General features: G+C 30.3%; 1 protein-coding gene across 2 annotated transcripts in view; it reads right to left on the bottom strand.

Moving 5' to 3' along the window:
* Positions 1-14,866, bottom strand: part of LOC114877783 (neurotrimin-like) — a 422,922-nt gene extending 408,056 nt beyond the window's left edge. For both annotated transcript variants that reach the window (XM_046286404.1, XM_029190796.2), the window contains exon 1: positions 14,735-14,866. In XM_046286404.1, coding sequence (XP_046142360.1) covers positions 14,735-14,807 — 73 coding nt within the window. In that variant the 5' untranslated portion in view covers positions 14,808-14,866. The remainder of the gene's footprint in view (positions 1-14,734) is intronic.
* Between the last annotated feature and the right edge of the window lie 2,099 nt (positions 14,867-16,965).

Raw genomic sequence — 16,965 nt, 5'->3', positions numbered from 1 at the left:
CGTGAGATGCTATTGTCACTATAAAACAGCAATTAGCAAATGAAGCTAAAAATAACGAAAATCATGGACATTGATACGTACGAGGAATGGGCGTCGATCTTCGATCGGGCCAACATTCGCGTAGAAATTAATTAGCAAGCCAATTTAACTTCAACGATTGTTCGATTGCACGAAGTTTCCGACGAAGTGTGTACATTGATAACAATTTCGCCGAATGCTCACCCCCGATGCTCTAGTACGCGCGGCCATTAGAAAAGTTAATTTCTTCGTCGCCTGTTGATTTCATCTGAGTGAGCTCGAACCGGGGACCGTAATACTCAGAAATTTTCTCCTGAAACTTTACAGACCTTGAGAAAACCTCCGTCATTACGTTCCCTTTCGTGAAAATAAAAATATTTACCTTTCGTCGCAATCGCCCGGAAACTAATTTACTTCGACAATAATTATTATGATTTGAAAAAATGTCGATTTACGAATCGTGTCGATTGACAGGAAAAAAAATTATATTTTCTATTTTACTTTAAGTAAAAAAAGTATTTAAGGATACCCATTAAAATTGTATGGATAGTAATTAAATTACTATGCCATTCCAAATAAAAAAAATATTCAATTAAATTTTCTAAATTTATTGTTACCGGCAATTTGTATAACTTGGAGATTCTGTATAATAACCGGGCATTTTGTAGATTAACCGAAACCTGTTACGGACAATTTGCACAATGTCCTTTGGACATTCTACACAATGCCCGGTCATTTTACAAAATGCTCTGCCCGTAACATTTATTATATTAAGAAAACACCTCATAATGACGTAAATGAGAAAAAAACTTTATAAATGATTCATTTTAATATAATAATATAATATTAGTACAATATTAGTATAATATTTATATTATTGATATATACTTTATTATAATATAGTATATAAGTATATTATATTAATATAAATATTGTCATGCCAATAGGTGACACAGTGTATTTGAAACAGTTCTTAGGAAAACTTGAAAAATACTTATAAGAAGAGATGTGCAAAAAACCAAAAATTAAGAGTCGGCCCGGATCGGATAGCAATTGTTGTGACCGGACCGAGCTAGGTAGGAATTGTTCGGGTCGAGTCGGGTTCTCAAAAGTATAGATGAGCGATAGCCTAAAAATTTCGGGTATCCAATACTCGGATCGAGTCGGGAATTGTTTTGATCAAATTAATACGAAAATTAGGTGCAGTTTTTTGTGGACACTTTCAATTCACGGTATTGAACAAAGTTCGTCCTAAAACACAATTTGCTGAATTTGAAGAATTGCAAGTCGACCAAAGTATTCCCGAGCTGATCCGAGTTTCGAGTACCCGAAATTTTTAGGATTCGTTTCGATCCTATTCGAATATCAGCTACCTGAAATTTTCGGGTTCAATGCAGACCCGACCCGAGTATCGGGTACTCAAAATTTTCGAATTTTGCGCATCACAACTTATTGAAAATGGTTTAATCTTAAAGTGTTTTTAATTTGCCTAATTACATCTGAAAATTTCACCAAGTTTGATGAAATTATATACAAGAATTTCTATTAGTCGATTCAAAAAGTTTAAAATCTAAATTAAAAAAGAAGAATCAGATATAGATGTTGTAAATACCAAAAAATATGGATACACAAATGTTCGACATTTAGTATATCTTAATTTTGAATGTTGTTTTCTCCCTGTTGGTTCGCAGGATTTTCACCGCCGAACATCGTCCACTCAGGCACGCGTCTCTATTTACATAACAGAAACGCGTGGTATAATGGAAATTGCCCTGCATTATATAACGCTGTATACCTTGGTCATTTGTACACAACACCCGCAACTCTCGGAGAAAGAGAAAGGAATTTCTCTCATTCGCATGGTCTCGAGTAATTAACGGGCCTGCCCGTGACATGAAGTTCGAAATCGCTGCTGACTAGCCTTACGTACCATACCGTAGCGCGTACTATTGTTTCGATCCTTTACATCTTTGTTATTCTTTTATTATCTTGAAATTGGAGCGTACAACTCTTCTGATCTGAATTTCGAGACATTGTGAGTTTCTAGGGTGGCGCGTAATCGGGCTACAAATCAAAAAAGAAGACGTCGAGAACAGGATTCTAGCATTGTAAAGTTTTATATTCAGGAACAAAGACTTTGAAAATCCCTATACATGTAATTAAGTTAATTGTATTCTTTGAACAGTATTACATGTTCTCTGTGAAAAGTGAACAGGCAAATCTTGTAATAAAGTAATTAACAAGAAAATGGCAGAATTTCATTTTCTTTAAGTATTTGAATATCTAATCCTGAGAAAACTAATATAAATGTTACTAATGAAAAGTAATACAAAATATTATCCCATAATAACAATTACTAGTAGTATTTAGCATTCACTATTCAGTATTCAGTATTTATTACTTAGTATTTCATTGTAAAATAAGGTAAAATATTACCCCATAATAATAATCACTAGTACTATTTAGTATTCAGTATTTAGTACTTAGTATTTCATTGTGAAGTACTATAAAATACTATCCCATAATAATAATTGCTAGTAGTATTTAGTATTCAGTATTCAGTATTTAGTACTTAGTATTTCATTGAAAATTAAAAAAGAAATAGGCACATAATAGTCTACTTTTTATACTTGAATGATGCTAGTTATTAACCATACGTGACTCAATAACATTTATACAAAATATGATATGTACGTCATGAGGAAACACATTTATCAGCATTGTTTTCGAATGTAAATATTCATTGTTCTTGCGTGTTGAACTACGTAGGAATGTGACATATATCTCCATGTTATCCAAAGATAAACATTAATCATGTATCTGAAATGACGTTGACAAAATGAATTAAGTCCTCGCTATTATATAGAGAACAATTCTATCACGAAGAATAAATCCACCTACAGAGAAAGCATTTCGTACATCATATTTCTATGCGTTCCGTTTTAATTACATCTTCCAGGTGCTTTATGTTTCTGACGTTCACTTAGTTCTACCTTCTTCTCTTTCAATTTCATTTTGCCTCTGATAAACGCAGAATATTAATTTATCAAACCATACGTTCCACAGCCAAATCATTTTTATCATGCCGTTATAATTATGAAAATGTTATATTATTGTGATAAAGTCTTTATTTATATATATTTTAATATAATAATGAAACAAAAAGGATAAATGAATATAAGAATAGTAATAGATAACTCATAATACAAAAGGTAAGATAAAACTATAATTTATAACTGAGCATTTCTATAATCTTACACATAGCGTCACTACGCTTTCTCTACCAGCGCAACATGGCGTATCTAGAAGAACAATGGGTAAGTAGCCCTATGAACGGGCCCAGCATAGGTTACAATAGGCGACGCCAATTGGCGTCCCGCGGACCTTAAAAAAAAGGCACTAAGGCGCGCAATTATAAATGACGAAGGCTGGGGCGCAACATCCATCATATTGCTTTAGAACCGTAATTGTTATTTAGGCAAATACTTTCTATATAATGGTGTCAGTAAGTAGTAAATAGTTAATTTTATTTCAAATGATTTAAACAACTGTGAGAATAATATTATTTTAAGAACTTATTCCAGAAAATAAAATATTTTACTTTCATAATAAAATAAAATTTGCAAAATATCAGACGCAACACAGTTCAAGTAAAATAATATTTTAAATGGGAAGTGTAATAATTTTAGACATACTAATACTGATACTGGTACTGATACTGATACTAAAATAATTTCAGAGTTATTAAAATAAAATTGTTTTGTCTGCTAAACTTTGACTTTCAATTTAAAATATTATTTTATTTGAATTTTATAGCATCTAGTAATTTAAATAATATTTGAAATATTTTTTTTTTCAAAATCATACCCAGCTTTGTATTCAATATTATACTAAAATTGTTACAAGTAATTACAAAGCAAATAATCTGAAACTAAACGAACACCTTAAATGTTATTCAATTTATAGTGCGATAAGTAATGTATTTGGTTAACGCAGCTTCCATAGTCATTAACGATGCAAGTTAAAACCTTTCGCACAGGAATGAAGTGTAATCCATGCTAATCTCTCGATCCGTTATATTTAAACAGAATTGGGACAAATTTCAGTGAAACTTCTAATTTAAAAGTTTAAACAGAGTGGAGCGAATAAATTTTAAATGTACCTACATACTCATGAGAGATTTCAATTTTCAGTTTATTTTTTTATGATCCCCGAAAATAATTTTCACAAAAATAAACACGAGCTGTGTAACAGGTACCCTGCAACGTGCAACAATAATTTTTTTTTAAAGTACGAGCGTTTTTGTAATCGTGCATTGTTTGGATGGAATGTTACAACTGTAAGCTCTGCTATTTAAAGTGATTTACTTCATGAACATTTTTAATCCGTTAACTAGTATAATAGAATCAGTCATGTTTAATACGATACAAATAAAACGAAATTAATTAGAAATATTGAATCATTTTTTATTTAAATAAAAATATACTTGGAGGTCTTTTTATAAAACTTTGGAATATAATCAACTGATTTGAAAATAATGAGTAATTTTTAATTAAAATTTCAATAAATTTATATTCAAACTAACAATTATTTATCCCTAGCTTTATTTAAAAAATAGTATTTCATTTGAAGGATATTGAGAGCCTTAAAGTCCATCATTTAATTGCTGTTTAAAAAAGGTAATGATATGGTTAATTAACTTCTTTTTTATATTGAATAATACCTGTATTGAATATCTATATATATATAATCTTTATTTGTAGTATATGTAGGTAATTTAATTTAGAAAATAAACAAATGAAATTGTTAAATAAAAGCAAAATCTGGCAATTATTCAACAATTTCACAAGCATTCTAATCGCCCTTGCTCAGGATACCTATCGCTTCGTCCTTCGAGGTATTTGAGGAACAACCACAAGCACTCTTGAAGAGGATACCCGTCACTTCGCCCCTGTGGAGTACATATCTGTGTGATCTATCTATTCGCCCCTGCAAAGTGATAGCAGAATCATTGGAAGCGCTCTTATACTAAATCATCAAGAAAGCTATTTCACCCTGAAAAGTAAAACAATCATATCGCCAAACGCTTTGTGCATCAATAAAAACACATCCTCTATACAAAGGAAGGACTTTGTTCCTGGTAAAAAGTAAAATGCACTGAGGATCTAATTAATTGGACTACCTTCTTCAACGTTCTCCTCTGATGAAACAGTCTTATATATTTCAAAATCAGTTATTTGATATGCTATAAGTAATCTGATGTACCTAATATAAAATCAAGGATAAAATTCAGCAGATCCAGAAGATTAAAAATAAAAAAATTGTAATTGAGTGATTTCTCCTTATTAATTTTTTACAGCTTTAGTTTCTATCATACTTTACAAACAAAAGTAATTACAAGTTAAAAATGAACAGAAATTTTAGTTTAATTTTTTCATATTTCCTGCTTCTTATTTTCTTTTGATATTACGTACGTTCTAACTGTCTTCGTATATTATGATTATCTATTACTATATTAATATTAATACTAAAAAAAGGGGAAACATAAAGAGAAACCTTTTTTCTAACCTTAGGGCCCTAGAATTCTTAATTTGGTCCTGGTCAAAAGGTTATAAAAACAAAAAATATTCCATAAACCTCGAACATATGACGATTAAACATATTGTATTAAAAATATTATAATAAAATTTGAAGATGATCCAAGCAACATTAATAACTGACCTTTTTTTTCAAATTATCCACAGCAAGTTTAAAAATTGAATTATAAAAATAAAGAAATCTTAAATCTTATTAACCAGGAAAAATATGAAATTTTTGAAGAATCTTCAGTAATCTACAGTTATGGTAGGTAAATGTATTTCCCTGAACCAATTGTTATATATGACAGTTTTAGTACGCATAACTGCAATCTTGCTCAATTTTCAAACACTTATTTGCAACCAGTTAAACAGTTTTCTGAATGCAATCTAGTAAGAAGCTCTGATTAAACGCCTGCTTTAGGAAAGTTCTAAGTGCTAAATTGAATTTCCATTTGCATGCACGCGTACATATTATAATATTTGCGATTGTAGAGACTGGTAATGTTGAAAGGAACTTAATATCATCATTTACGAAGCAGATGTGAAACTTCAGAGTAATGAAGTAATAAACTGTCGCATTGTTGCACTTCGTATTTTTATTATTTTTAATATTGTCACTTTTACGTATAAATACAATTTATTAAAATCCTTTGTAACATTATTATCGATTTCGACGTGTCTGATATTGTAACGAGACCAATAATACAAATAAATGAACGGATATACTAGAACAAAATGTGATAATCACATCGTGACGGGGCTTCTGAAGCGAATTCATCGTGACAGGTTATCACATTCAGAAGGTAACTTATTACCAGAAATGTATTGATGTGCGTACACCAGTATAGCTAGCCACATCCTTGACTCCGGATCATTTTGACAGAAATATTATTACAGTCAGTCACCAGCGGTCTGTCTATCACAGACCGTTGATTCTCTGGAGGGATGCTCTCCTCCAGAGAAATCGGAGGCAATTCCGAAGATCGACGCAGCACTAACCGTGTGAAGCCTTCATTTTTTTTTCCTCCGTTAGCAATTTCCTGATAACAAGGTGAAATGATGATTGCAGAGACGAAGTTTCCGGTTAAAATTCTGCACGTATCCCTGACAATATTTAGCATGATCAGTTATTTTCTTTAAATTCTTCTTTATTATTTAACGGTAGAATTATTTACCATTGCCTGGGTACGTTATTAGATTCAAATAAGTTATGTGTGTGCTGAAAATTCGATCGAGATCGGTCAATGCACTTAGAAGTTACAAGTAATTAAAATTTCCGAAAATCGCGACTTTTCATTTAAGAACTGAACTTGCGTATAATTGTTTACGCGAGAAAAGGGTATAGCAGGATAAAATGGTCAAAAGTGCTTTTGAACCGATTTTAATCGATAATGCACCATTTAATAGCTTGCAAACAAAAAAACGTTGTATACCAAGTTTCAACCCTTTATTTTAACCGAGAGGGTAGTTACAAGGCAAAATCAAAAAAGCGGTTTCTGCCATATTTTCCCTATTTAATGGTATTCAAAAAATCTAAAAAAAGTTCTAGGATATGATTGTGAATTTTTTCAGATTTGTTGGCTGCAAATCCCAGGAGATAAAAATCAAAAACGCAAAAAGGAAGTAGACAAATGGAGATTTCGAATAGAAGTTTTCGAAATACTAAATTTTTACTTTTACAATAGAAGCACTAAATTTTTACTATTGTCGTTAATTTTTTTCAGTTTATTCGTTCTGCTGCGCCGTACTTAAAAAAATTAAAAACCGATATTTTCCATATATTTCGTGTGATAATGTGAAAAATACTTCCTGTTTTAAATTTCCTTTACACGCTTAGTATATTGTGTGATTTTTAATATTTCTGCACTGGACAGAGTAATTAATATTTACTTTCATACTCGTACTTTTCAGTTATATACTCAATTTTATAATATTTAATAATTAAAAATTGTATCAGTTGATTTCTAAATCACTTTTGTATATCGTCGAAATTATGATTCTGAGAATCCTTGCTCCCTCAGCAACCCTACTTTGCACGATACCGTACATAAATCCTCTTAGATAATAAAAAATAATAATATAAGTTGCATTCTAATGACACTCTAATATTCAAAATAAAATTAATCAAGTTCAAAGCTTTATTTATGATTCGAGGTGTTTGTTCTTAATTAGCTCTCAATTTCAAAATAGCAACTCCTATGCAATAGAAACTTTCATAAAGTAAATACAAAAATTTTTTTATTAAAAATAAAATTTAATAGTTAAGTTATTCCATTACATAATTTAATTTATAGAACTCAATCTATCAATCAATAATATTGCATATTTAGTGTATTATACAAATGATAATAAATAATATTGTGATATTAAATGATAACACGATGTCAAACTTCCTTGTTTAGCATCAAAATAGTGTCAGAAGCAATGTTTCCTAGCAAATGGAATTTTGCTAACAACATACGAGAATGAAGTTCCGATCTTAACAGGAATAAAGTGGAAAATTTTGTAACAAGGTAAGAATGTATGTAGAACACAGAAAGAGGCAAACACTCACGAGAAGTCGGTCTATAACTTTGTTCCACAATGGAAGTAGCACTTTCTGCACCGTTGAACGGGAAGAACCTCCTAAAATTGCTACGAATCACGAATAGAATAATGCGACACAATTTACAAGCCTGCAGGCATTTCATTTGTGGTACAATGACTTCGAGAAGTAATTATCAATTCACGATAAAATGACTAACTGGTGCATAAGAATTCTTTTTTATTAAATGTATCGTTGCGTGTAATGTTTTTCACGTAACTGTAAAATATTTTATTATAAACAATTGCAGGGTTAGGGAATATATTGTTGAATTTATCGAAAGTACAGTTACTAATCAAAATTATAATAAACAGCAAATAACCATTTCAACTAATTATTCAAATGTAAATATGAAATATTATCATCAATATTCTAAAAAATATCTTTGTTAGTGATGAAATAACAAATATTTAACATTTTGACAGCAAGTGTCACGTATTCATGATTTTGATAATTAAACTTGTTACTCAATTATTTCAAATCTTATTTCTATTCGCCCCTTCACATGCTAATTACAATTTAGAACTTAGTAATTTATGTAAAATACGTTAAACTGAATTCTCAAATATAATGTTATTAATCCTCAAACAGCAGGCCATGGAGAGAGCCACAATTTTAATTTAATTTTGTTCTTTATGTTAGTTTTATTCTCTAAATTTTACACTGGTCCTTTACAAATTGTCCTTCTAATGTATGAAACCCTTTCGTTTACAAATTATGCAGCTAATTTTGGTTGTTAATATTGTTGTATAGATTTTGTAAATTTGGCTCCGCTGTTCAAGGTTTAATAATCTCCTGTTAGGTATAAGAAAGAATGTATCATTATAAAAATTATAAATTCCACAAAGTGTCAGAATCTTAAGTAAAATAAATAAAAAGTTTAGCACATTATTTCGGAAATAATACCCACCAAAATAAAAATAAAATAAAATAACAAATAAAATAATAATTTTATTTGAATAAAAGTTTATTTTTGCTGATGCCCATGTCTGACTGATAATTCATAATTAATGATTCAGTATAGAACAAAAATTGCCAGTAATAATTTTATATTTAAATTACTTTTACTGCCTAGAATTTTCATGTTGTTAAAGTTACAGTTATGTAGAATATTTATTGTTGTTCTGTAACAAACTATTCTTTCATTCAAAAATAAAAACTGCTAAAATGTTTATAAAACATTGTAACAATTTATTCTCTTCATTTTTATTTTCAACAAAATGACTGTAATAATATTGACTTTATCATGTTCATTATAAACGAACTTGATTTTATTTGTTAGAAACAACGAGACGAATTTGTCAAATATGTGCTTTACTTGTTATGTAGAATAATGTTCATTGCTTATTTATAGGTACAGTTTGTTGTTCGTGGTTATTTGTAAAATACATAACGCAGTTTCGGTCTGCGCTCATAAATATCCCAATACAAACTTTTACGAAACAGTAACACAATGAATATTCATACTGCTCATCAAGCATGTTTGCTTGAAACATCACACCATTCGAAAGATATTACAAGCTTGTTAGCCAGTGATATTTTCAATCCAGTTATCGAGTAAAACGAGACACTCGCGCTTTAAAGCATTATCGTAAAGAACAGTGCTACACGAAACTCGTTCGTAACGTTAAACGTTAATCGAAGTCGTTCGTCTACGAAAATATACGACTTTGGCTTTCAACCAAAAAGGGATCACAGAAACTTAAGGAGAAAACCGTGTCCCAATACATGTACATATTCAAACTGAATCCTTCACTTTTTTATTTAGTGTCTCGAACTACTTCAATACTAATTCTTTTAGTGCTCACCGAAATAAAATGGTAGAATTTTGTATGATTTAGTATAAGTACAGCAGACTCTCTTTATATTGCCATTTATTATATATATTTCAAACATACTAATGCTACCCTTTCACAATCATAGTTTATGAAAATAATACATTTCCATCTCCCTTTCCCCACCCTTCAAATAAAAGTTTAGAAGCTTGACAACTTTTCCACTCCTATATGTATAACAAGAGTCTGAGGCAATATAACAAGAGTCTACTTTAATGCGATAATTTTTTTTATTTATATAGCTAACTTCCTTAAAATTCGTGTAGCTGTCATTTAGCTATAAATGCTATAGCTAGTAAGGGCTTCATCCCTCCCCCTACACCCCCGCCTCGGGAATCCTAACTTAAGGGAAGTGATAATTTCATGTTTCTTTTTCTCAGAATCTACTGCAACTATCAACTTCAAATTAGAACATCTAATATTATACTAGATATGTATTTTAGCCAAAGAGAATGTTGAAATACCGAAGAGAAAAGATTATGCAACTCTATCAGTGTCTGAGCTTTTTTGTACTCTTACCTTCAACGTAAAAGATGCTGCCAATCAGGCTATAAACCGATTTCCAATCAATTCAACTCTATCGGTTGTAGGGTTGCTGAGGAAAAGTAACATGAGTGCCGAAAAACGTAATTTTACAGAGGAACCATGTGTCCAAAATCTTATAAATATAAAAAATATAAAATCTGTCGGACCCAACTTTGTGAGCATTTTTCGCCCGCTTATCGCGCCCAATAAATTGTTTTAATTACAGATTTTAATTCCAAATACTGTTTATTATTGAATAAAAAAATTGAAAAATTCGATTTTTTGTTCTCGAAAAATGCCTACTCTCCTTAACATATCCTCCACCTAGTGTTAAAAAAGTTAAAAAATATTTTCAAACAGATTTTAAATGGGACATCCTATAAATGCGAAATTCGATATCACTATAGTGTCAACTGCTCTGTGACACTTGAGGACGACGGCTACTACAACGGAGATAATTGTATCAGTTATGTCTGTGTAGACAGAATTTTATAGATTATGCCACAAGTGTTTTTAATTAATATTATCATATTAATTAATATAGAGATATCGCTTTATACTTTGGATCCTCTACGCCCCCCTTTCCGCCTCTCCAAATTTTGTGTTAATTGGCCATTGGGAACTTTCTGAACTACAGCCAATTTTTTTACGAATATCTCGGAAACTTGTAATTTCTGTCAGAAACAATAATCATATTCGCATTCACCGCGTTAAAACGGGTGGAGTGATGGATGATAGGTGCCAAAGGCTTACAGGGGCTAAAGTTTAATCAAAGGGTTAATGCTGTAAGGAAAATATCTTAGAAACAATATATTGTATTCTAAATGACACATTAGATCATCAAAATTATAGTTTGCTACATTTTACATTTTTTTTTAGTTTATTTGACTATATACTACCACTTTTGACATGACTTAAAAAAAAATCTCGAGATGAAAGGGTTAATCTTTATTCAGATAAATAGTTTCCATGGGTTTTTCCTTTTAAATTCCATTTTACCGATTTAATAAATTCGAATGAATTCACTTTGTAAATAATGTAATATAGTTACATAAATTTCAAACAATTATATCAATATGCAATTAAACACACTTATTGTTGGTTTGAAGATTTAAGCCAGTGCGACCTTCCATAATCTGAAGAAGGGTTAACGCTCTAACCACCCTAATCTTTTTAAATAATGCAAAATTTTTGTATTCATGCAATCTTGCAGATAAAAAAAAGAATAATATTTTAAGCAGCGTTGAATTTTAATTACCTTTGAATTAAATAAACTGAAAAAATCAGTAATTAAAGAATAAAAAGTAAATTAACATAGTTTTTAAATTTCTACAGTTTAAAAGCTGTAATCTGTTCCTTTTACAGGGTTAATTGTTCTAATCTTTAATTTAGTATCCATCAAAAATCATTTTAAGAAGAGAAAAATACTAGGTATATTGTAGATTTCCTTGAAGAAGTACGTGTTTAGAAATTTTTAGCACACTATACTGAGAATCTTTTGAAATTAAGTCTACATTTTGTAGCATAAAATTTTCTTCAATCTGCATTTATTTACATGACATCAACGACGTTGGAGGTAACGTTATCTTGCATCTACCAATCTACAAAAATATGCAGGAGTTTTTGAAACCAGTTATGTTTATCTTGAATATTTCTATTCAAGATCACCTCTTGATGGTAAAATAGTCGTTGAATTTCTATTTTCATTATTTACAAAACAGTGCGAACAAAACTGCCCTATTATATTTTTCCTGTCTCTAAACTGAGATGATAGAAATCTTGTAAAAAATCAATTTCACAGAGCATATTTTTCTAAAAACTATTGTTTTGAAATGTCAGTAATAATGATATCGAAATACAATTGAAGTGCTTTGTGTATATTTTTTATTAATCAAAAAGTGAAACTCTTTTATTATAGTAGTCGTGCGATGTTGGCTTCGCGACGGCACCACGCAAACTTCTTTTTCCGACCTCGCTCGTGCCCCTAAATATCCTCCACACATGTACCCCTCAAACGGCTTTCGGGAAGTTGTAACAGTCGCGGTACGACGAAGTCGCGATTCGATTCGAGTCACCCAACCTTCGTCGTTCTTTACATTATGTTCTACTCTTGCTTTTGATACATCAAAAATTTTTGAAACAATTATATTAGAATAAAAATTGCAAACTTATAGCAGAAAGAAGGCTAATTACCTAGGTTTAACTGAAACGACTTTTCCAGTGATATCTTTGAATTATTTTGTTCTATTACTTAAATATTTTAAATAATTTATTATTTATAGTCGCGATGCTTAAAAATTCAAATAACTGAAATCTTTCGATACTTCTAGCTCACAATTTATGTTAATCCCCTCAGATTTTAAAGATAACGAAGTAAATAAATGATTATCCTCTGAAGTATAATAACTCTGTTATCAGGTCATAACAAGAGGATGATCACAGCTAATATAGACATAAACTTTATAGTATAATAAATATCCTTGCAGAGCACCATATTGTGTAAGGAACTTATTACAAGGTAAAATGTGCAAATGTAATTAAAATTTGACAACATATGTTTAAATTATTACAATTTTAATGATAACGAAATATATGTTAAAAAGACATTGGAATAACATTTATAATCACTGTAATAATTTAAACATACCTTGTATAATTATTAACAGATTTTGGAATACCAGAGAATATTGCAATAATTAAATCGAAATGCGCAGTTAGGTGTACAATAATCAAGAAGATTTTTATGCTAAAGTTTACTTTTCCTTCTAACGATAAGTTTTAGTAGATCTTATAATTTTATTTTTCTATAAGTTCCTAAACTTCCTCCACTTTTTATTGATTAATTTAGGTAACTACATGTTTCTTTCAAACAGTTGTATACAAAATTTATAAAAGGTAAAAAATAAATTCTTAACTCTTGAATAGCGGAGTCTGGGTCAAACGAGATCCAAACTGACAAAATATATAAAAAGACATTAACCTAAAGATCAATATATAATCTTTAAAGAAAAGAGTTTCATAGGTTGAAAGAATAATTGTAAAAGAAACAGTGTAAAATTTAGAAAATGAAAATAATATGAAATACAAATTTAAATTTAAAATATTATAGAACTCTCTCCATCCAAACCAATATCGTCTGGTATATATAATAATAAGTTAAATTGATTAAAATGCATAACCCAAAAATTGTTCGTTCCCCAAAACAAAAAAAATTAAGAATACGCGAAAATTTTACATAATTTTTCTTTTCATCCCTCTGGTATAATTATTTTAAATTCAAATAACTACTCGCCTTTACCTTTTTAAACGATTTGTATCAGAATTCATTATCATAATATAAGCGAAAGAAAATATTCGAATTATTATTTATACGAAGAAACAAAGTGAGAAATGATGTCCGAATATTAATATAAGTAACTGTATATAATATGAACATAAAAATCTGCAAAGAAAATTAAAATCTTGATACACCCCTAATATTCTGTTTGAGTACGTTCACGTATCAGTGCACGCTTTTGCTCGAACACGTGTTTACGTTCCCTTACGACCTTCATTAAATACCATAAACAAATCTGCTTCAAATTCTAATGATGGACGTCCATCGCAATTCTTAACACTATCCGCTAACATTTATTCATAATTTTGAAGAAATTTTAAAAATAATTTATATTCCATAAAATCACAAATACCCGTTATAATCTACATTATTTTCATCAGCAGGTTAATCGAAACATGCTGTCACTTAAGAACACTGGATTAAATCATGTACCTGAATAGAATGGCACGACAAAAAATTAATTGAAAATATTCTTTTAAACGGGAAGCTTTTCGAAGCAGCAGCGTAGCGGGCAACGCGGGATTTGCATAATCATAATAAATGATGTGCAAGGAGCATGTATTCAACAAATATCCTTTATTCCTTAATCCGTTTATCCGTTACGTTCTTCCATTGTTTGCCTGTATTCGCGTTAATTCTTCTTACAAAAACTTCCACTACCTCATGCAGTCATAGAATTATGTAACGTTTGACGTACCAACGATTTGAAGTAACCTAACCTAACATACTCTCACAACCTACCCACTTCAAAACTTTATAATTTCCCGGAATGATACTTAGAGAAAGGATCGCAGTGACTGTGAAAAAATCTACGGAATAATTTAAAGTTTCGTTCGTTGAATAATTGATCACTCACCATTTGATCGATGAACAGCCGCAACGACGATCACCGTAGTCCAAAGGATTATCAGGTGTATTGTTATTGTCATGGTCGATGTTCCCGGTTCGTTTTTCTCACTATCACGCACAGCCGGAAAACGCACGCGAGACGGAGTCCAGATGCAGACTGACTTGCCGTGCGAAGTCCTGCAGGAGCAACACGACGCGCATGCGTCCTCAGTACCACGTGCCTTGTCTCTTTCGTGTCTTGACTACTCACAGGGACGCTTGCGATGCTATGGTCGCCTCGCCTTGCCTCGTGCAACTAAGATTTTGGATATTTGTCGAACAACTTGTAAAAAAAAAGCTGCAGCTGCTTCTAAGAGGGATAGATACTTCTCGAAGCGTGTTTGGAAAGTTTATATCGAGGAAATTCGACGCAGCCTGCCTTTCAAGTGACACCAGGAAGTTCCGATGTGCGGAACGGAAACTGAAACGTCCCGGTGCGCGTTGAAAAGCAGGTGATAGTTTGTTACACTGAATTAACCTTTTCGGTGCTTGTTATAACTTTTTTTTGCGATTCATATTACTAATATTTGAAATTAATTTAAATTACAGTTTTATTATCCGATCATAAAATAATAAATGGGATAATAAATCATATTACTTTTGACTATTCTATTTTTCCCTGCTATTTTTGATTTTAAATATTAATTGTGCATACTGTTGGAAAATATATTTGGTGTACAAATTAATTCGGTGCCTTTAAAATTGCGCCTTCTTAATTACTATTTTAAATTTGAATATTCTCCCGCGCTTCTGTGCATTTGAATAGTGGCGGGAGAATATGAAACAAAAATTACTTTAGTAATTTCACTTACCGTGACTTTTTGAAAATAAATCTTCAATTAAATAAAAAAAAGGCACCAATGTAGTGTTAAATATTCTAACATTTTTTAAATAATATAATTATATTGCTACTTACTGTGATACAAAATTAATTTTTAATATTAGTCATTCTTACATATAATAAATCAAATCAATTATTTGCTGTTACAGGTTAAAATTAATATTCGATTATAAATTTTAAAAATATTGTATACTAATAATATTGATTAATAATGAAAAGCAGAAACAAAATTCAATTAGAAAAATATGGCTTGTTATCACGAGAAGCCCTGCTAATCTCATACATTAAGTTTAAAATAAATTACGCTATATTATGAATCGATTTTTATAGTTCCTTTTTTGTTTAAATTGTTGTTATCAATATAGTAGACCTAAAAGCTTTTGCATATTGTTAATATTATATGTATTCAATTGGCAGCTAAATTCACAAATTCAAAAGTTAAATAAAATTCAGTGGATAACAATTTGCAATAATGCTAAACAATATTCGAATCAATAATCTCTTTTCGTATTTAAATAATTATTTTTTGATTCCTCTGCAGTATAAATGGTTCATCTTTAAAGCAAAATACGTGGAAAGATCGGATTTCGTTGGCAGCTTAATATAATCGCTTTATATGGCGTGATTATGGATACAACAAGCGTAGTTTGAACGTTTTATTCGGTTGATTTAACTTTTAAATATGGAAAGTTCTCTTCAGGTCTGTGTTAATTTGATACAGTAGTTCAATCGCGGATATGAATATATAAATTGAGAGTATGTCCACGGTTCGTGGACAATAAATTGCGTTGAAGGTTGTAGAGAAACAGCAGAGCTTTCATATTTATCAGTAGACTGTGGATTTTTATGCATTTATAACAGGGTGAAATATGCAAAATGTATGTAAATTGTGTGCTATGTATTAGAAAACGTATAAGGTATGCAGATTAAACTGATGCTTCTAAACAACCTTAAGGAACAATATTTTATAAAAATACATATTTGCATAATCATTTACAGTCTATTAGGTACAAATACGCACACGATGAAGCTAGAAAGCTTTAAGTACCTAATTTGAATTTTAGGAAATTTGTTATTTTATTAGGTACAAATTTCAGTTTTAAGATATTTTAAGATTTTAAAATTGTAAAATTTTATTAAATTAAGACAACAATTTTTAATACTTTGTGCGATCTCTTTAAATGTTAATAGTGGTTTCAATTCATAAAAGTATGTCTAAAATGTAGCAATATATTTCGCTAATATTTTGGATGAGGACGCTTTCACTGGAATTGGATTTTTAGAAAACTAGACACTTTTGAATGATCCATGCATTTGTAATCTAAAAAAATCCTTTTTCTATCAAATAAAATAGTTTC

The sequence above is a fragment of the Osmia bicornis genome, chromosome 7, assembly GCF_907164935.1.
Source record: "Osmia bicornis bicornis chromosome 7, iOsmBic2.1, whole genome shotgun sequence".
Classification (NCBI taxonomy): Eukaryota; Metazoa; Arthropoda; class Insecta; order Hymenoptera; family Megachilidae; genus Osmia; species Osmia bicornis.
The sequence above is the reverse complement of the archived record's forward strand: the minus strand, read 5'-3'. Positions and strand labels throughout refer to the sequence as shown.